We start from the raw sequence: 19,259 nt of genomic DNA, 5'->3' as shown, positions 1-19,259 counted from the left end.
ACCCCGAGGTCACTGACCCAACCCTTGGCATGGCAGCCGTGGGCCAGAACCTTGAGGCAGCAGGATGCTAGAGGAGCCAGGCAGAGCTCGGGTCTAACCATGACCTTGGGCAGGCCCCTCACTGCTCTGAGCCTCAGTTTCCTGCTCCAGAGAAATGGGATAATACTGGTGCCCACCTCAAGGCTGGCTGAGAACTGGAGAACACGTGTGCGGAGTGCTGAGTCCATGGTGCTGGCGACTCTTGCACCAAAGCACTGATTTGGGCGGCGCTGCAGAGCTGGTGTCCATGGTGGGGGTGGGGAGGGCAAAGGGAGGGGGGAGGGGAGGCAATGCCACTCCTCGTCCATCACTGCTGATGGATGCAATCTGAAAGATGTTGCAGGTACTACCTAGACACGCAAATCCAAAACCCCCTCACATTTTCTAAGCCCTGCAAACGCCCAGGTTTAAGCAAAGCCATTTCTTGAGGAAAGCATGAGCGCTGTCTCCAAATATCTGAAAGGCTGTCATATCCCTTCGACTTACACAGCCCTGTTTTCCCCCTTGATCCTAGGAAGTGAGCCCAGTGGGTCTCATCACCCCCATTTTATAGATGAGGAAACTCAGTCACAAAAAGGCTAAATGAGTTGCTCAAAGTCACACAGTAGCAGGTCTTATCTTTCTTAAGTTATATTTTTTCCAGCCTGTGATGCTCCTGAGACACAGCAGGACAGATGAATTACAGGGAGAGAGGCGCTGTCTATCGTAGGGGAGAGGGGTGGTCTGAGTCCCCTCCACTCCCCAGGGCCTGCTGTCTCTCTTCCTAATTCCCAGGCATCATGGAGCCTATATGTCCCTTCATTTTTCTTACAACCTTCTTAGGTCTCTGCCCTGCCTGGCAGGGCCCATCCTGCTCTATAACTCAGGTGTCAGAAATGGAGGCACGCATTGGATGGCAGGCATGGGACCTTGCAGGAAGCGGCTTCCCAAATTACAGATTTTAAGCACAGAAAACTGAAATAGACACTTGAGAGCGATTCCCCCAGCCAACAGCTACCTCCTCAGCCTGGAGATGCTGCCACCGTTGGCAAATGTGCTTTCAACAAATTTTAACATGCAGACTAATGACTTCTCGAACTGGACCAGGAAAACGACCAGGTGTGGAGAGCTGCCCCCCAAAATAAGCCCTCCCATCCCCCAGCCCAGTAAGGAACCTGCAATGGCTTAGCCCCCCTGTCACTCGTCTCCATCCCGGCATCCTCTCCCCACAGGCCATTGACCAATTCATTTGCTCACCATTATTTTTAAAACTCAAATTTTATTAGCAGTGCAGCATGAGTAATAAATAATAATACACTGTTTGCACTTGAGTTAGCCCTGCCCGTCCTGAGACCACAGGGCTATTTGTCAAAGCCAGACTTCCTCCCCACCCGCACTCTGTGGTCGGGACACAGGCCTTCCAAGGTCACGGACTCTCAGGAGCCAAGCAAGGACAGGGGTGTGCTCTGAGGACTCACACTTTGGGGTTACCTGACTCCTAAGCAGGGCATTGAGCTGCCTGGAAGGAAGAGCAGCTACAGTGGGGCTGTAATGCTAGAAAAAGAACTGGATCCTAGCCCTGCTGCTTACCAGCTGTGTGACCTGGGGCATGTCGACTTAACCAGTCTGAACTTCCGTTTCCTCATCTGTCAAATGGGCCAATAACACCCACCTCTCAGGGTTGCTAGGGGGGTTAACTGAGAAACTGGCTGTGAAAGCACCTAAAAGCAATTTGCACACAGTGCGGACAGTAGCTGCGGGGGAGACTTCTCTCCACCAGGAGTCTAGGCCACCTGAAACCACCTCCATCCAGTTCCAGGGAAGGACAAAGGATGGGCAGCACCTTTCCTGGTTGCCCCCAACTCCCCACAGGGGGCTGACACATTTGAACTTCCAGGCACATTTGTGGGACACTCTGATGCAGCATCTGTGTGCAGATGTCAGGAACTCAGCACTGAGCAAAACAGATGTGGCCACTGGTGCCCACACTGGGCTCTAGACTCCTGCCTCTACAGCTGTTTGGGGGTTCAGACTCAGCTGGAGGGAGTCATGGCTAAGGGCATTCTTTCCAGGGCAGGTAGACACAGCAGGTGGGCTCCCAAACTGAAGCGCTGGAACCTCACCCCTCACTTTGGTGCTCAACGGCCTCACTTCTTTCAATAAACATTCAGCAAGATCCTCTGTGTTAGAGGCTGTGGCACAAAAGTGGATGTGACGGCCCAATCCAATCCCTGGCTTCTCAGAGCTTGGTGCCCAGCGGGGGAGACTGAACAATGAACAGGCCGTTACACTGCAGTCTGGGGAGTGCTCCGAAGGAAAGGAGAGCAGGAGTGGGCGGAGCTGCAAGAGGGGCCCCCTTAGGCTGCAGGAAGCAGCAGGAAAGGGCTTCCTGGAAGAGGAATGGAGAAGCAAAAGTAGGAGAGGAGGTGGAGGAAGGGGTTCCAAGCAGGTGGACAGCACGTGCAAAGGTCCTGAGGCAGAGAGTCAACGCTACACTGGGAAACTAGAGCCAGCACTGCAGACTGGTACTTGCTACATGGAAGGAATCCCTAAGGGAGGTCCAGAGGAAGGGTCCTCATAGTCCCTGCCTTCAGCCAGCCTCCAGGCAAATAGGGGTGACAGGACCAACGTACTAGAGATAGACTTAAGATAAAAACAATCATAAACAACTAGAACTTGCTAGTGTGTTTACTCTGTTCATAGTGTTTATGTACCTCCTTGCTGAGGGCTGGGATGTAACCATCAAGAGCTGAAGGGGTAGGCTTCCCTGGTGGCACAGTGGTTAAGAATCCACCTGCCAATGCAGGGGACACGGGACACGGGTTTGAGCCCTGGTCCGGGAAGATCCTATATACCACGGAGCAACTAAGCCCATGCCACAACTACTGAGCCTGTGCTCTAGAGCCCACGAGCCACAGCTACTGAGCCCGCGTGTCACAACTACTGAAGCCCGCACGCCTAGAGCCCGTGCTCCACAACAAGAGAAGCCACCGCAATGAGAAGCCCGCGCACCACTACGAAGAGTAGCCCCCGCTCGCCGCAACTAGAGAAAGCCCGCACGCAGCCATGAAGACCAAAAAAAAAAAAAAAAGTATGTGAATTATATCCCAATGAAGGTGTTAAAAAAAAAAAAAGAGCTGAAGGGGTTTATCAGGGCAGGCCTCCCAGAGAAAGTGAGCGGCTCTGCTGGCACAGAAGCTGTCTGCCCTCCAGCACCCTGAATGATGCTACCAGGCCCTCATTTTCCCATGTGATTGGAAACATTAGACAACAATAAGGCTTTATCTGCTTTGCCAGTTGCATTTAAACGCAAACACAATGGCATCTCTCTCCCACTATACAAGGGCACAGGGCAGGGCTGCTTAGTCTGAGTTCCGCTGACTTGCTTAGCCAAAGAATAAAGGCAACGAAAGTGCCTGACTTCCCATCTTCCTCCCAGCTCCCAGCCCACCCCGGGAAGAGGCAAGTGTGCCCCCCGCTCCTCCTGGCAGCAAGGCCTCTGTGAAGGTGCAGATCCCCTGGCACAGCCTCTGGTGAAGGAATTCGCATTATGCAGAACAGCTCCCTCTCGCCCTGGCTGCTGGGAGGAGAAATACTGCCATTGTCCCTCTTACCTGGCAGGGATCTGCCCTGGAAGGTTTCAGTTGAGCAAGGCATCATTTGCTCTGGACCCCCCACATAGTCCCCTCCCCTCCCCACCCCGCCTGCACGATCTAGAGGCTCTGCAGACAAATGCGTTCATCTGGTTCCTGCTTCCCACTTACTCCCATTCTGGAGGCATCTCCAGATTGGGACCAGCTCGGGAACAGCGCTGTTCGCATCTTCCACCACAAGCTGCGGGCCAACGGGGCCCTGGTACCTTCAAGTTAAAAGACAGCACAGACCCAGGAACCACCGCCCCCCCCCCCCAACCCCAGTTAGCCGAGGAAGGGGTCAGGGCAACATCTATGTCCTTCACGCTCTACCGAGAGGGCCGCTCTGGAGTCAGACCTGGCCTGTGCCCACCTCTGCCCCAGGCTGGCTGACTTTGGACGACTTATATAACCTCCCTGAGTCTCAGTTTCCCCTCTTGTAAAACGGGCTGCGGAAGGATTAATGAGAAAATGCATGTGAAGTGATTAGCGTACTGCCTGAAGTATTCCACAGAAACCCGCTACGATTTCTACTAACGTCATTCCAGGTCTCCTCGTGGACATTCCGTCAAGCGTCTGGCTGTTAAAACCTGGCCATTCTAAGTATTACATGCACTTTTTTAAGAAAAAGTTTTTAAATTGAAGTATAATGTACGTACAGAAAAGTGCACTAAGTGTAGAGCTCAGTGAATTTCCCACAGAAACAGCTCTCAGATAAAGAAAGAGCATTATGAGCATTCTAGAACCCTCTGCATCCCCCTTGTCCTCTTCCAAAGGCAACCGCTATCCTGACTTTTATTACCATAGATTGCTCTGCCTGTTCTTGAATCTTATGTAAAGTCGTACAACATGTACTGAAAGCACCTGACTTAAGAAGCCCTTCCATAGATGTTAACCTATTTGCTCTTCCCCAAGCCCTAGATTATGTGTTTTATTATCCCCATTTTATTGCTGAGCAAACAGAGGCTTCAGACATAGTAACAGACTTGTCCAAGGCTGCAGAGTAAGTAAAGAGGTGGGGACTCTAACCCCAGGCTGGCCAAGGCGCTCTGCTGTCATCTTTCTACCACACCAGGCTACTTCCCATACATTACACCAGCCCACCCTCCACCCCAAGCTCCAGGGAAGTCCCCTCCTCCAGGAAGCTGGGATTGCTCATAGGAGAGCAATCAGCCTGTCCCACTCTGCCCATTTCAGCCTGGACACTGGGTCTTAACACACGGCTAACTGGGCATGTCCCTGTCCCTGACAGGTGTGTGTTTACTGCCTCCTGTGGGTTTGCAAGACGTCTCTGCCCGTCTCTTCTCCACATGGCTCTTGGGATCACAACTCCCAGAGGGCAGGGCCTGCTCCCAGGCTCATTCCCTGCCCTGCCCAGGACCGATGGGGCTGGCTAGCAGCTAGGGAGCATGGGGACACCAGTGAATAGGGAGCAGTGGAGCAGGGCACTTGCTCCCCTGGTTTGATAAGAGACTCCTGGAGAGCCAATCTAGTGAGAGGCGTGAGACAAGGAAGAACCAGGGGCCAGGGCACCCCATTTCGAATCCTGATGTTGCAAGTGATGTGACCTCGGGCAAGTTACTGCCTCTCTCTGAGTCTTCTTTTCCTCACTTGTAAAATGAGCTGATTGGACTAAATCCGACTTAACAAATTTATTGCACCCCGTGCCCCTGGAAGACATCCCAAGTCAAACCCAGGCCCCATCCCAGGGAGCCAACGCTCAGACCCAGACCCTTTTCAACCCAGCACTGCAGGCACCGCCACCGATCAGCAGAAGTGGGCCAAGGAGGAAACCCAGCAGACACCGCTGACCACAGCCAGCACCAGGCAGCAGGCGTCACTGGGACCCTGCATCCACGTGCAGCACCTGACTGTGCCCCAAGATCCAGGGGCTGAAAGGTCAGACAGGGCCTCGGCTCGCGCCCCGAATCCTGGGGCCCTCCATCCCCACAAAAGGCAGTTACCTTTTCCTAGGTCCTCTGCCCCACAGTCCTTACGCCCACCCTGCCCGCGGCCCTTCCACGTTAACTCTACCAGGAAGAAATGAGTTCTGGAGGCATGCCGTCCCTGGCTCACACTGCGTGTGTAGGGGAGCACCCCTGGCGCTCAGGCCTCTGCTCCCAGAGCCTCCTCCTGACTCACAGGAGCGGCAGTGTCCCCACGCTGATCTAAAAGTCAGAGCTCTCCCCGCACGTGCCACCCCCGCTCCCACTAGACACCCCCGTCCAGTCCCCCTCAGCCCCTGATGCCAGGCTCGGCTGGGTTTGAGGAGGGGTTGAAGTGCTTGGGGCCACGGTCCAGGAGGACCAGGGCTGCCCTTTGTACTGGTTCGGCTCCATCACGGGTTGTGTTAATCCCACTATCCACCGGGCAAATGTGCTTTGAGATCTACACAACTGACTCTTTGGTCCCACACGTTTTTGAGCTAAAGCAGCCCATCCGAGCTTTCCAGAGCCGAGGCTCACTGCTAGCCCTGGGCTCTACCATCCAGGGCCTCTGCACACAAGGGGCTCCCCAAAGAGGCCATTCATTCAACAAATACGTATTGAGCACCTACTATATGCTGGTACCATCCTAGCTGTTGGGGATGCAATGCTGAGAAACAGACACAGGCCCTGTGCCAGTGGAGCTCATGTCCTGGGGAGACAGACAATGACCTCTGCTGACCTCCTTGAAGCATATGACTGTGGCCTGGCTGGCTTCATGGTCACCTGCCCTTGACCCTCCCCGAGGTGAGCCGTTTAAGTTCCTCCCCTACGGGGACTGGAGGCTCAGGCAGAGACACCTACTGGCTCCTTGGAGAGGCACTGACCACCAGGAGAAGCCACAGGTATAGAAAAAAGGGGCAATGCTATGGTCCAGCTGTGTGACCTCTGATTACCCGGCTCTCAGAGCATCCGTTATCTCCTGGGTCAAATGGAACCAATAATCCCTACAGTGTAAGTTGCCGTGAGGATTTGCCAGGACATATGAGGACGGACACTTGAGACATGACAAGAGGGACATGGGACAAAGGTCCACCCCAGTTCCTGAGGCCCAAGGTCAAGCCCTGAGCAACCCCCTCTGCTAAGCCCTCCCCAAAGAGGAGCTGAGGGGAAGAGCTAGCCCACGAGCCGCCAGCCCGGCTGGCCTCATGCTGATGGAAGCGCACTTCCTCAGCTGACTTCCCACTACTCACCTCATGCCTTGTTTGCTTCCGATCTGCACCCTACCTGGCAGAACTCACGTTCCAGCCTATTTACTCTGGACTCTGGCAAGACTCTTGCTTTTCAAAGGAGGATGGTACAGTGCTACTTTCCACACTCACCTAAACTGGGTGAGCTTTCTCCACCTAGTTGCCTACCCTTAGATTTGGGTCATCTGAACTTTTCGGCCCTCTGGTGGGGGGTCTGCAGCATCACCTGGCCTCACAGGAGCTCAAAGGAGCAGGTGGTCACCTTGGTCCTCAGTTCCCTGCCCCCAGGATCTGAGGCCCAATCCATCACCTGACAGATTCAGAAGATACTTCTGCACACATTTAGTAAAGGCCCAACCCTGGGGGGAGCCCACCCGGGGCCACTTTGTGTCCGTGCCTGCCACCTAAGAGGCACTCGGGCAATGTGTGCTATAAATGGACATGACCAGGGATCGGGCATCATGGGTGAGTCTTGAACAGAAACGCAGGAAGAGGAAGGCTTTGCTTCTCGCTCACGAGGTATCTTCACATCCCCAGGACTGGAAGGAGAAGAAGGGGAGAAGTGCCTCATGGGGCTCCAAGGAAGGGTGTAGAACAAGGACCCGTGGGAAGTAGATTTGGCTCCTATGAGGCAAAACCTTCTGATACTTTTGGAAGAGAATCATTAGCATTTCCTGAATACCTTCTACATGCCAGGCAATGTGCTGGGTGCTCCCACGTGCTCCCTCATTAACAGCTTCCCTGGGGAGGGATGGCCTGCCTCACGAATGGTCAAAAGCACGGCCCAGACTGTGAGTTTATACCCAGGCTCCACCGCTTACTGGTGTGTCACCTTGGGCAAGCTATGCAACTCTCTGAGCCTCAGCTTGCTCGTCTGTAAAATGAGATGATAGTCCCTACTTCATAGGGCTGTTGGAAGATCAACTTAATACATCTCAAGCAACTAGAACACAGTAAGTGCTCAATAATGCTAGCTTTCAGAGGATGAGGAGGGACTTCCCTGGTGGCGCAGTGGTTAAGAATCCGTCTGCCAGTGCAGGGGACACGGGTTCGAGCCCTGGTCCGGGAAGATCCCACATGTCGCGGAGCCACTGAGCCCATGCACCACAACTACTGAGCCTGCGCTCTAGAGCCGCGAGCCACAACTACTGAGCCCACGTGCCACAACTACTGAAGCCTGCGTATCTAGAGCCCGTGCTCTGCAACAAGAGAAACCACCGCAATGAGAAGCCCGCGCACCGCAACGAAGAGTAGCCCCCGCTCGCCACAACTAGAGAAAGCCTGCGCACAGCAACAAGACCCAACGCAGCCAAAAATTAATTAATTTTTAAAGCAAAGTATTATTAACAATGTTTTGTAAAAAAAGAAGATGGGGAGGAGGCGGAGGAAGAGGCAGCTGAGGCTAGATAACTAGCCAGGGGAGATTCTGTCTGTGGACATGAGGAAGGCATAGGTAGGATGCTGACTGAATGACCTCAAGTTCCTTCCAGGAATAAGATTCTGTGATTCATTTAATCTCCCTGGGTTTCAGTTTTCCCAGCAATAAAATAGGCACTATCATTCTTGGACAAATGTTGCTTTATTCTGTGCAACGTTCTCAACCTGAGGAAGAGCAGGTGTGCCCTAGGACCACTGCTTCCACCATCCGCACAGGCAGCGGTGGCCTTCCCAAGGCCTCAGGAGTCCTGGATCCTGATCCAACCTCTCAATCCCTAACTCTTGTTTTTGGCTAGTTACTGAAATTCTGAGAGTCTGGAATGATAATTCCTACCTGCCCCATCTACGTCACAGGTCTGTGGCCCTGTGCCATCCTTGGGGGAGAAGAAATCACCAAGACATCACAAGTCTCTGCATATGTGATACCCATCAGGAAGTGGCACGGGCAGCCTCAGCTCAAGGGCCAGTTGTGCTGATGGAGGTGTGAGGTGGGGTGTGGGCCCGGTGACAAGCTCCACCCACGACCTCTGCCAGGAAATGACGCCATGGGGGCCTTCTGCCCCCGCAAACCTACTCTAGCTCTCTCTACTCCCGAAAAAGTCTTTGCTGCCTCTAGAAAGAGAGATGCCCAAGCTCCCCCCGTCACCACCCTTGCCGGGGACGGTCTTCTGCTGTGATCTTATGAACCACACTAGGCCAGGCAGATGCTGTAAAGATCAGTAATAACCACACCGTAACAGCAGGGTGCCTTCAGATTTTTTCCAGGCTCCACGATGCTTCTGAGAGTCCAAGACCCCAGGGAGGTCCCCCCGATACTCTGGGCAGCCATGCAGAGCAGCTTGGACCAGGGCCCTGGGGGTATAGTGGGCACACTGACCCTGGCTGGTCTGGGCAGGGTGAGGCCGAGGACCTCGCGGGGTCCCGCGTCACCTGAGCTCCATCATGCTCAAACTTTTCGGCTCACGAGAGTCTTGTGAAGGCTTCACGTGGCTGCCTCCTCTGGCCTCCACCCCAGGCCCTCGCCTGGATGGCCTCCATGTTGGAAAAGACTGACACACGATCAGGTACTACTGCAGAAGCTCTGTTGGGGGTGATCTTTAATCGTTCCCCCAGTGTTGCCAGTGTGCTCTTACTCAGGGGTCAAAGGAATCAGGCCAAGGGAAGACAAGCACCGGAGCATCAAGAGTCCACTGCTCCCTTCCATGCCTGGCCTCCTTGCCTACAGGACGGGGAAGAGAAGTAGTGAGGGAGCCAGAGGGGAGTCTAGGAAATTAGGGGAGAATCAGTACCTATTTCACATACACGTGCATGTGTGCACACACGTGTATGCATCCACACACACACACAGAAATTTTACCACCAGAGTGTGAAATCAGACCGCCTGGGTGTAAATTCCAACTCTGCTTCTTACTAACTATGAGACTTTGGGCCAATTAATCACCTGCTCTGAATCTCAGCCTCCTCATCTGTAAAATGGGTGTAATAATAGTGCCTTAAAGTCACTGAGAGGATGCACTAAGATCGTATATGGAAAGCACTGTGCATCATACTTGGTACGTAATAAGCAGTCGATAATTATTAGCTGTTATTATTGTCATTGGTGGTGGTGCTGTGAACTAATTTGTCCACTTAACAAGTATATACTGAGTACCTACTACGTGTCAGCCAAGTGCTAGAGACAAAAACCCAAGGCTGTATCCCTGCCCCCAAGGAGTGCACAGCCTGCTGCCTTAAAGAATCAAGATCTTTCTCCTTCTTAGTTCTAATCGGATCTTGTTTGGATGCCGGGACGGGACCAAATGATTTGTAGAAGTCTCTCTTTTCCAGCCTCTCGCTCCTGTGTGGAGGGCCACGAAGCCCAGTGAAAAGGATGCCCCAGCTCTGCCACTCCCCGCCTCATAACCTGGACAAGTGACTTAAGCTCCCTGAACCTCAGGGCCCTCCTCTGTCTGGGGTTTGGACTGAACTCACGCTATACACTTCTCTGATGATTTCAAAATATGCCCCTGCTGCCTCCCAATAAGGCCTTCCCACCCTCTCACCGACCTTGCTAGGGATGGTATTCTGTAACATCTTAGGAACTGAACAGGGCTGGGAGAGACTCTGCAAAGATGAAAACGTAATCGTACTTCTAACAATAGCAACCGCAACCATTTAACAAGCACTTAGAGCTCCTGCTGAGACTCACAGAGGTGGGCATGTCGCTCCTCAGCCCCTGGCCAACACCACATGATCGGACTGGAAGACCTGGGATTGGATTCCCGTGCGGTCTGATCCAGGAGTGGCCACCACCGCCCCACACAGCTTCTGGGGGAAGAACAGGCCCTGCTCAGGCCACCCGACAGGCAGAGAGAAGCAGAGAGCTGTCCCCGAAAGATGACAGCGGCACTTCATCCCTAAACCCAGCCTCCCCACTCAGGGGCCCTGCCAGGCTGGACAGCAGAAACGGCCTCAGCTGCCCCGGTGCCTGGGATGTGTCCATCCCCCTCGGCTTCTTAAACTTTTCCTTCTTATTAAGTGTGCTTTGTAGCCGGCCTCTCACTTACACAGTGTAACCTCCTCTGGGCTATTGACTTGTCATTAAATCCTCAGCTTTAACTCTGGCCCTTAAACTCCAATTCTAGGTATGTGTTTTCTCCACAGCCACTCTCCCTGTCGTGGGGGGTCACACCCCTCCCTGCTCCCTCCTCCGGGGAACCTCTACTCCACGTGATTATCTCACTGAATCGAGAACCCATGATGTCGAGTTTATCGTAGGCCCCAGATTGTAGAGAGAGGAACCTGAGGCAGCGAAAAGTAGCCTGGATTTCCCATTTCCAAGCCAGTTCTCCCCCACGGGTCCACAGCATACCTCCTCGCCACCCAAAATGCCCCCGAGACTGTGCACACCCAGCTTCCCTTTCAGCCTCTCCATGGCCAAAACATCCCCCCAACACCCCAAAACGAGATAACCACTGACACCTGGTTTTCTCTGCTTCCTCTGAGCAAACTGCTCCCTGAGAAAAGCAGAAGAAGGAATGAGGAGGCAAGAGGGGGACTTCAGGTGAGGGGCGGGGCTAACCCCAGGTGAAGGGCGGGGCTAACCCCCAGGTTGGGGGCAGGGCTAACCCCCAGGTGAAGGGCGGGGCTAACCCCCAGGTTGGGGGCAGGGCTAACCCTCAGGTGAGGGGCAGGCCAGTCTCAAACCCAGGACTCAGTAACAAAGGGAGGCCTACCAGCCTCTGGACCCTCGCTCCTTCCCCCACCACGTGGGCCGCGGCATCCTGGGGAACAGGCAGGTCCAGCACTGAGTGGGGGGCCATGGAGGGGAGGAGAGAGTCACAGAGATCAATGCCCAGTGTGACGGAGGAGCCCAGGAACCCTCACTCCCAGCGGCTGAAGGCCCACCCAGCCTTCCTCTCCCCTCCTCACCCACCGTGTTCTACAAACTTATCTCTGCAACAAACACTTACTAAACACGAGTTGAGGCCACTTAAATAAGACAAATATTTATTTAGCAGCCGCTCTGTGCAAGGCAGGTCCCCTGGAGGTGACAGGCACAGTAAGTGCTGGGCACAAGCGTCCCAGCGCCAGGAGGAGAGGACAGAGCGGGCTCCCAGGAGGCTGGGGAGTGAGATTCAGGCATCAGAACCGCCTGGTACCAGCCCTGTGGGCGGCCCATGCCCCTAGGCACGCGCCCTCGCACAGACTGGTGGGCTGCTGTCCAGGACCCCACGGCCACCCAGGACGACGCCCCATCGCCCCGCTCACAGCACGTCTGGGAACACACTTCCCAGCCTCCCTCAGACCCCCAACCCCACCCTGGCCCCCGTGTTCCCGAAAGCGTTGTTACCATCCTCCAGACCGAGACTGGAAATCTCTGGAAATCTCGAAGTTCCCTCCGACACTTCCTGCTCCCTCCTCTGCGAGCCCGATGTGTCAGCGCATTCCGCTGCTCCGTGGAAGTGTCGCTCAAGTGCGCCCCGTGCCGCCACCACCCTCCAGGCCCGCACCCCTTCGGGCACCTCTCTCCTCTGCCCAAGGATCCCAAACCCCTTTTGCTTGGCTCTCAAGGTCCTGCAGCCTCGAGTTAGTTCTGCCCCAGCCCTGCCCCGCTTCCTCCCCGAAGACAGGACCCTGCCTCACCTGCCCCGTCCCTCTGCCCATCACCCAATCCCTGGGACACCCCCTGTCCCCACTTGACCTGTGCAGCCCCTCCTCGCCGGGAAGTCCTTCCTCCCATCCCCGAGCTCCAGCTCTGTCTGAACACCTGCTCAGCCGGAGGCCGCTGCGCGTCCACACCCATGCCGCACGTTCCAACCGTGCCCTCCTGTGCTCTCCACTGCTCATAACCCTGCTGAAGGAGGCCCTGCCTCCCTGAGGTGCTGGTAACCACGCCCCCATCCCTGCTGGGCTGCACAGAGATGACAGAGGTGCTCAGCTGTTTAAAGAAAGCCTGGGATGTATCTTTTTATAAAGAGCCTCTCCTTCCCTTTTTCAGGCCCAAGTCTAGGGGAAGGAAGTGGGGTTCTGGAGCCCTCCCTGGTCTGTGACATGGCACGGAGTGGGCTACACCTACACCACAGGGCCCCCTGTGAACCCCCTTCCTCACCTGTAAAAATGGAGATGATCACGTCTAGCTCACAGGGTCTCGGGGGTGACTGAGTGAAATGAGTAGACTTTGCAGGCGGTATAACATTAAATTGATTCTCTCCTTCCTTCCCATCATTTACCTTGGCTGGTACTGTGGTTTAAAATGTTTTTTTCATATTGGAGTTGCTACCTGTAAGGCATACCCTATTTTATGTAACCAAATATTTTTATCAAGTACCAACTATTTCTTAGTCCCTACTATGAGCAGGGGCCGATTTATGGGATGCTGAAGGACAGGGCTTGCTCCATTGGAGCCAAGGATGTGAAAAGGCACCAAGCAAAGGCCTTGCTCCTCAGGGGACCTGCCGTCTAGGTGGGGAGACAAACAGGGACAGGTAATTCTCCAGAGCAGGTAGAAGCTGGGAGCTAAACCACAGAGGCAGTGTGGGAGGAGCCACCGGGGATGCTCCCCGGACACCTCCACATTCCCATTCTGCTCCTATTCATGCCCACAACAACCCTTTCAGGCAGGTGAGATTACCCCCATTTTACAGGTGAGGCAAGTGAGAGGTTAAGCAATTTGTTCAAAGTCACTCAGGGAGTGACACCAGGATAGGAACCCCAGGTCTACCCAGCATTTAGCAGCTGAAGCTGCCTCCACTTCCTGCTGGGACGGAAGGCCAACATGGGGGCGGGGGGGGGGTCCTTCCCAGCCTGCACCTTGTGTGGCTCCAGCTGCACCTTGAAGGCTGGGAAAGGTGTAGTCGGGCAGAACAGAGGAGGAAAGGAAAAGGCGAGGCATAGAGTGTCTGGGGTGAGGGAGGCAGAGGGTCACGTCCAGAGGCATAGTCAGGGCCAGCATGTGGACGTCATAAACTCCAGGCCACAGTCTGGGAACTCTCTCCAGAAACCCGGGGCTGCCGACGCTCTGGAGACCTGGTCACATGTTACAAATACCATCCTTTGCAGGAAGGCAGGTGTGGTGGCCGGGTGCCTGCAGGCTGCCCAGGGAGAAGGGTGTGTTACCATAACCCAGGGGTGAGCCACTGGAGCCCCAAATGGGACAGTGGCCGGGGAGAAAGGTCAGGCTGCGCACCAGTGGGATGGGGGGAGCCGTGGGTTCCAAGGTGACCAGGCCACGTGCCTGGGAGAACCTGGAACTCTCTGCAGGAGGGGGTCAAGAGGAAGCGATTTGCTGGGGTGAGGGGGGCAGGACAGCCAGGGCACCGGAGCAGCCAGTCTACGGGCAGGGAGAATGCAGAACCAAGGACCAGCCAGCCCCCAGAGCGGGGAGAGGTGCTGAGCTGACACTGGAGAATGTGAGGGCTCAAGCACGGGATATGGAGAGGAAGGGCTGAACAGCTGAGACTTTAAAAAGCAACAAGTAGTAGCACAAGAGGCCTGGGCTGGGAGCCCAGAGGCCTCAGGTGTGGCTGCAGAGCCTTGGACAAGTCACTTAACCTCTGTGAGCGTCAGTTTCCGGGGGATCAATAACAGCTCCCTGCAGGGCAGTGGTACAGACAAAATGCTTGTCTGGTTCAGATCAAGTGAAGTAAATTTTTCTAAAAAGCATTTGGAAAACTGCAGAACTCAATCCCCACATAAGGGATCCGTACTATGCAGAAGCAACAAGAGATGTTTTCTTCCCACACATATTCCCTGCCACTACCCACTCGCACCAGCCACATGGCCAACGGCTTCCTACTCTCTGTTCCTCCTGTTTTCCGCACAGTTTTTCCCCGTCACCCAGGACAGGTCATCCTGCCCTTCTTCCTTCCTTCCTTCCTTCCATCTCGGTCGGGCTGAGACCCACACCGGGGGCAGCTGAGGCCCACTGTCCAGGAGGCCTTGCACCCCAGCAGCTGGGACCTTCTGCCTGGAGCTTCCACGTCTCTCTCACCATGCAAAGTTCCCTTTCCATCCTCAGGGAAAACCACACTGGACAGCCAGACCAAGCAGCAGACCCAGTCTCTAGGAAGAACTCTGAGCGCTGGGGAAAATGCTAGCCAACGATCAAGATGCCTAGGGAGGTGGGGTGACAGGGAAAACAGAAAACCAGAACCTCCTTTCAACCCCCCTCCACAAACAAACCCAGACACTGTAATGTGTGCATCTGAGATTAACTCTCCAAAGGGTCGTGACCTTGAGGAACACATCCAGCCAGCGAGGAACATAATAAACCTGATTAATGAAGAGGCATGAGCTGCATGCAGCTTCAGCAAATACGAGCCTGATGATGGCCAGCGGAGTTCCCGGGGCTTCCTTTCCGGGTGGGACCGGAGCACAGCTGACCTCTCCCCGGCCCTCGCCCCATCCCATGAGCACAGACACTCAGGGAGCAAACAGGTCCAGATTTCTCTCTCAGGTGCCCACTGCCAACCCAGGCATCCTCTACCCCAGGAGATACCATGCCTGCCGTTGGCAGGTGCTCCTGGAAGCATCCCTGTCACCCAGGGAGCTTAGGTGAGGGTAGTTCTCTTCGTTCCTGGCAGGGCTCCGGGCTCTTGGCCAGTCCTGGGACCTCTCGGTCTGGTCTTGACTAGCACCCACTGCCCGGCACAGGGGCCCAGCCAAGCCCAGAGGGCCCCTCCTCTTTCCAGACAACCCAGGCCCTTGGGAGACATGCCCAGCAGAGCCACTGGAGGGAGGCAGGGAGGTGGCACCTTGTGGCATCACCAGACAACAGCACCAGGAGGAAGATGGCAGCATAAAGCAGAGATGCCAAGAGCTGTGCAGCCAGAGGTCCGGCGGGAGGGAAGCTCGGCCGCATTGCCCCGCCACTGCCAGGCTGGCGGCCCAGAGGGCCCAGGTCCTCCCCTGCCGCGACCTCCCCAGCCCAAAGGCCAACTCTCCCCGGGCTCCAGCTCCTCCCCTCTCACTTTCCTCAGCTCAAGGGAGCCAGAGCCAGAGACACAGGTGCTCTCGCAGCCCCAAAACCCCTGTCCCAGCTGTCGCAAGCTGGCCACCAACCCTGGCCAGGTCTGAGCCTCTCACCGCTCTGCCAGTCCTCACTGGGGAGGATCTCAGGCAGCTCCCCTCCCCCTCTCCTCGCCAGCCCCCTCCTGCATCATACGCCCAAATGCAGGTCTCTAGAGTTTCTCCCTCACTTCCCACTCGGGTGAACTAGGGTGGGATGGGTAGGAGCCTCATTAGTCCAGGGAAAGAGGGTCATTTCTCATAGGACGCTATTCCCCCGAAGCGAGACGGCGTGTAGGGTGGGGAGGTGGTGACAGGAGTCCACGGAAGGGGCCGGGGACAGTCGAGGCAGATGGCAGTGAGGAAGGGGGTAGGGGGCTTCGTGGGCTCCGGGCTGGGATGGGGCACTGGAGCCGGGGACCGAGGCGACCGAAGAAGCGGAGGGTGACGAGGTGTGGGGAGAAGCGCGGGGTGGGGAAGGGGCCGTCATCCCTGCAGGGGGCAGAGGCAGAGCTGGGAGTTGTACAGGGTCAGGGGGAGGACCAGAGCGGGAGGACGGCGAGCCCGAAGAAGGGATGCGGAGGGAGGGAGATGGGGATGGAGACTGGAGGAACTACGGGCGCAGAGCGATGGGGGTTCGGAGCCTGATAGGGAGACGCAGGGACCAGAGTGCAGGGGACAGGCTGGCTGAAGGCGGGAGAGGGAGGGAAGGGCGCAGGGAAGGGGGGTGGGGGTGGGGGCAGGGGAAGGGTGCGGGGCCGCGGCCCCGGAGGGCAGGAGAGGCAGAGACGTCAGAAGTAGGGGATTCGGGCGCGCGCGGAGCTCCGCGCGGATGGGACGCGGGGGGCGCAGGGGCAGCGCAGGTGCGGGCCTGGGGCGCCGCGGCGGGCCCTGCCCTTACCTGGGCGGCTCCGCACTCCGAGGGCTGAGCTGGGGCTGGGCGCTGCTCCGCTGACGGCCGGGCTGTTGTTTCCCTTTTCTTTCTTCTTCCGCAGCAGCCGTGGCGGCTCCAGCGCGATCCGCTGGCAGCTGAAGGCAGAGTCTGTGTCCGGCTGCGAGCGAGCGTGGAGACGGCAGCGCGGGAGGAGCGCGGTCGAGGCGCGGGGCGCCGCCCGGCGGGCAGCGCGGGAACTGCGACGGCCCGCGCACGCCAGCTGCGGGGGCGCCCCTTCGGGGCTCGAGCGCCGGGCCGCCGGGCCGGCCGCCCGCCCGCCCGCCGCCTCTCGCGGCGCGCCCGGGGCCCGGGTGCTGGAGGAACGCAGCGGTGGCGGGGCCGAGCGGCCAGAGGCAAACTTGCCGCCGCCCCGGGGGTGGACCGAGGCCGAGCGGGAGGTGCGGGGCCGGGGACGCGGCTCCGGGCAGGGGCGGGAGGGGCGCGCGCGACAGAACGGCCGCGGGACGAGGTGTGGGCGCTGCGTTTGATCGACCTCTGGGGGACCTAGGCGCAGCCCGCATCCTGCACCGCCCTGCGCAAAGGGGCGCCCACCCCGGCACCGAGGAGTTCGAGCCCGGCCTGCTTCGGCGGGCAAAGGACGCCTCCTGGTGGGGCTTTCGGGAACAGCTCGAGGGACGAGCGAGCTGGTTACTGGAGACTGTGGCCTCAGTGGTGGCGAGAATGGAGAGCGCGAGGTCTCAGGGAGAGAAAAGACTGAATTGTTCCAGGAGTTTGGAGAGAGACGGCTTGTATTTAGTAGTTCTAGGGCACTATTTTATGAATACAAACATCTTTGGAGGAGCCGTCATCCTCATGTCACGGATGAGAACCCCGACGCTCGGAGAGACCAAGGGACCAGCCCAGGAGCCCAGGGCTCCACGTGAACAACGCAGCGAATGGCAGCACCAGGAGGGCAACCAAGCTTTCTGACACGCGGTCGTGGCTCATTTTACTATATCACAGCTGTCCTCAGGAGGAGCTGGGGAATCGGGGATCTTGAGGAGGGCGGTCCAAGGATACGTGACCTCCCCAGACGTGAGTTCCTCCTTTCCCACCCGCACGGTCTCTGTCTGGGGCAAACAACGAACTGATCACAGAGCCCTCCCATCATCAACGTCTTGGGCCGCCTCAAGGAACTCTCTGCCTACCCACAACCTAGTCAAATTCTCAGTGAAGTGTTTGTTCCCAGACGCCCTTGGTTTGGTCTTGGGCATGAAAGGCTAACATCTGGACTAGAGAATATTCGATGACGCTGCATTCCCCAGGGAGAGCTAACCACCCTGTTCTTCCCCCTTCTCTGCCACCCAGGCTGCAGGGAGGAACGTGGGTCACAAGAGTGCTGGCTTTCCATGCCCACCTCCACGCAATGGGCTTGGCGAAAGCTCACTAGGGAAAACACCACGTACCCCTGCTGGGTGCCAGGACTACAGCACTCACACAAGTGTGGTTTCCAGTAACCTTCACATCAACTCTGCAAGGGAGGTGTGAAGGTGACACTAACCTCATTTCACAGATAAGGGAGCCCACTAAAGCGTAAGATCCCCCTTAAGGCAGCCACACCCTGGGGTGAACAGGCTGCACAGAACTATCTAATTCCAGCTCTGTTTCCTCACACGAGGCCTCATTTGCAAAGAGGCCAGACAGCAACATGGACCAAGCAGACTGGAGGAGTGAGGGGCATCCCTGGGACCCCGGGCAAGCTACTTCACATCTTTCCCCTTCAGTGTTCGCATCCCTAGATGTGAGGGAAGCAGACTGAATAACCTCTGAAGTTACTTCAAACTCTGAAATGCCAAGCCTGCGTCCTGGGCCCTTTTTCCCGGAAAGATGCAAGATCAGCGAGACCATAGAGGCTTAAGTGTTTGGAAAGAAAAATACCATCTATGTGAAACGCTTCATCTTATTCCTTTGCCTCCTGATAACCTGGGGGGGGGCGGGGGGGGGAAGGAGCTGTCGGCGAGATCAGAGGGATTGCAGACAGGTCTGGAGGTAGACTCTGCTGTGGCCTAACGAGGACCCCAGTTTCTCCCCTTGCTGCCAGGATGATTCTTTCATTCCCTTCCTTAAGGCCTCTGGCCCTAGAAGCAAGGGGCCCACTAGCAGTCAGATGGTGGGCAGCAGTGGCAGAGAAGCCTGCCTCCAGCCCCACCCTGGTTGTCCCCCATCCACCTTGCTGTCTCTTCCTTCTGCTGCTATAACCCCGGAGTTCTTCTGAGTGATCACTGCTTGCTGTCCGCTTTCTTTACTCCTGAAAGGCAGTGCCATTTGTCAATCAAAACTTAATTCCAGGCAAGCTTAGTTCCCAACTCGACTAGGGGTGGGGTTGGGGTCGGGAAGGTTGGTCCAGATAAATTTTGGATCCCACAGCAGGGCTGGGTCGGAGGGGACTGAGGCCGGCCCAGCTGAACTGCCTCGGAGGCTGCAGCCTTGAATGAAATAGCATAAGGGTTGGAAATGGGGTCCCTCCCCGAGAACCTCTCATCTGAAGCACCCACCACAGCCAGCTGCTGGGCTGGGCTAGACAGACAGGGTCCCGGGTGCTAGGGCATCATGGTTAAATCTAGTGGGTTCGAGC

At 56.4% G+C, this 19,259-nt stretch overlaps 1 protein-coding gene across 1 annotated transcript in view; it reads right to left on the bottom strand.

Moving 5' to 3' along the window:
- Positions 1 to 18,949, bottom strand: part of LOC149748825 (uncharacterized) — a 122,223-nt gene extending 103,274 nt beyond the window's left edge. Inside the window, exons 1-2 of the mRNA XM_089915896.1 lie at positions 18,834 to 18,949; positions 16,652 to 17,454 (exon numbers count right to left, since the gene is read on the bottom strand). Of these exons, the coding sequence (XP_089772022.1) occupies positions 16,652 to 17,454; positions 18,834 to 18,949 (919 nt within the window). The remainder of the gene's footprint in view (positions 1 to 16,651; positions 17,455 to 18,833) is intronic.
- Between the last annotated feature and the right edge of the window lie 310 nt (positions 18,950 to 19,259).

Source organism: Delphinapterus leucas, chromosome 7, assembly GCF_059928025.1.
Source record: "Delphinapterus leucas isolate spDelLeu-1000000601 "Yukka" chromosome 7, BTC_Dleu_Yukka2, whole genome shotgun sequence".
Classification (NCBI taxonomy): domain Eukaryota; kingdom Metazoa; phylum Chordata; class Mammalia; order Artiodactyla; family Monodontidae; genus Delphinapterus; species Delphinapterus leucas.
Note: the sequence above shows the minus strand (reverse complement) of the source record. Positions and strands in the feature narration are given on the sequence as shown.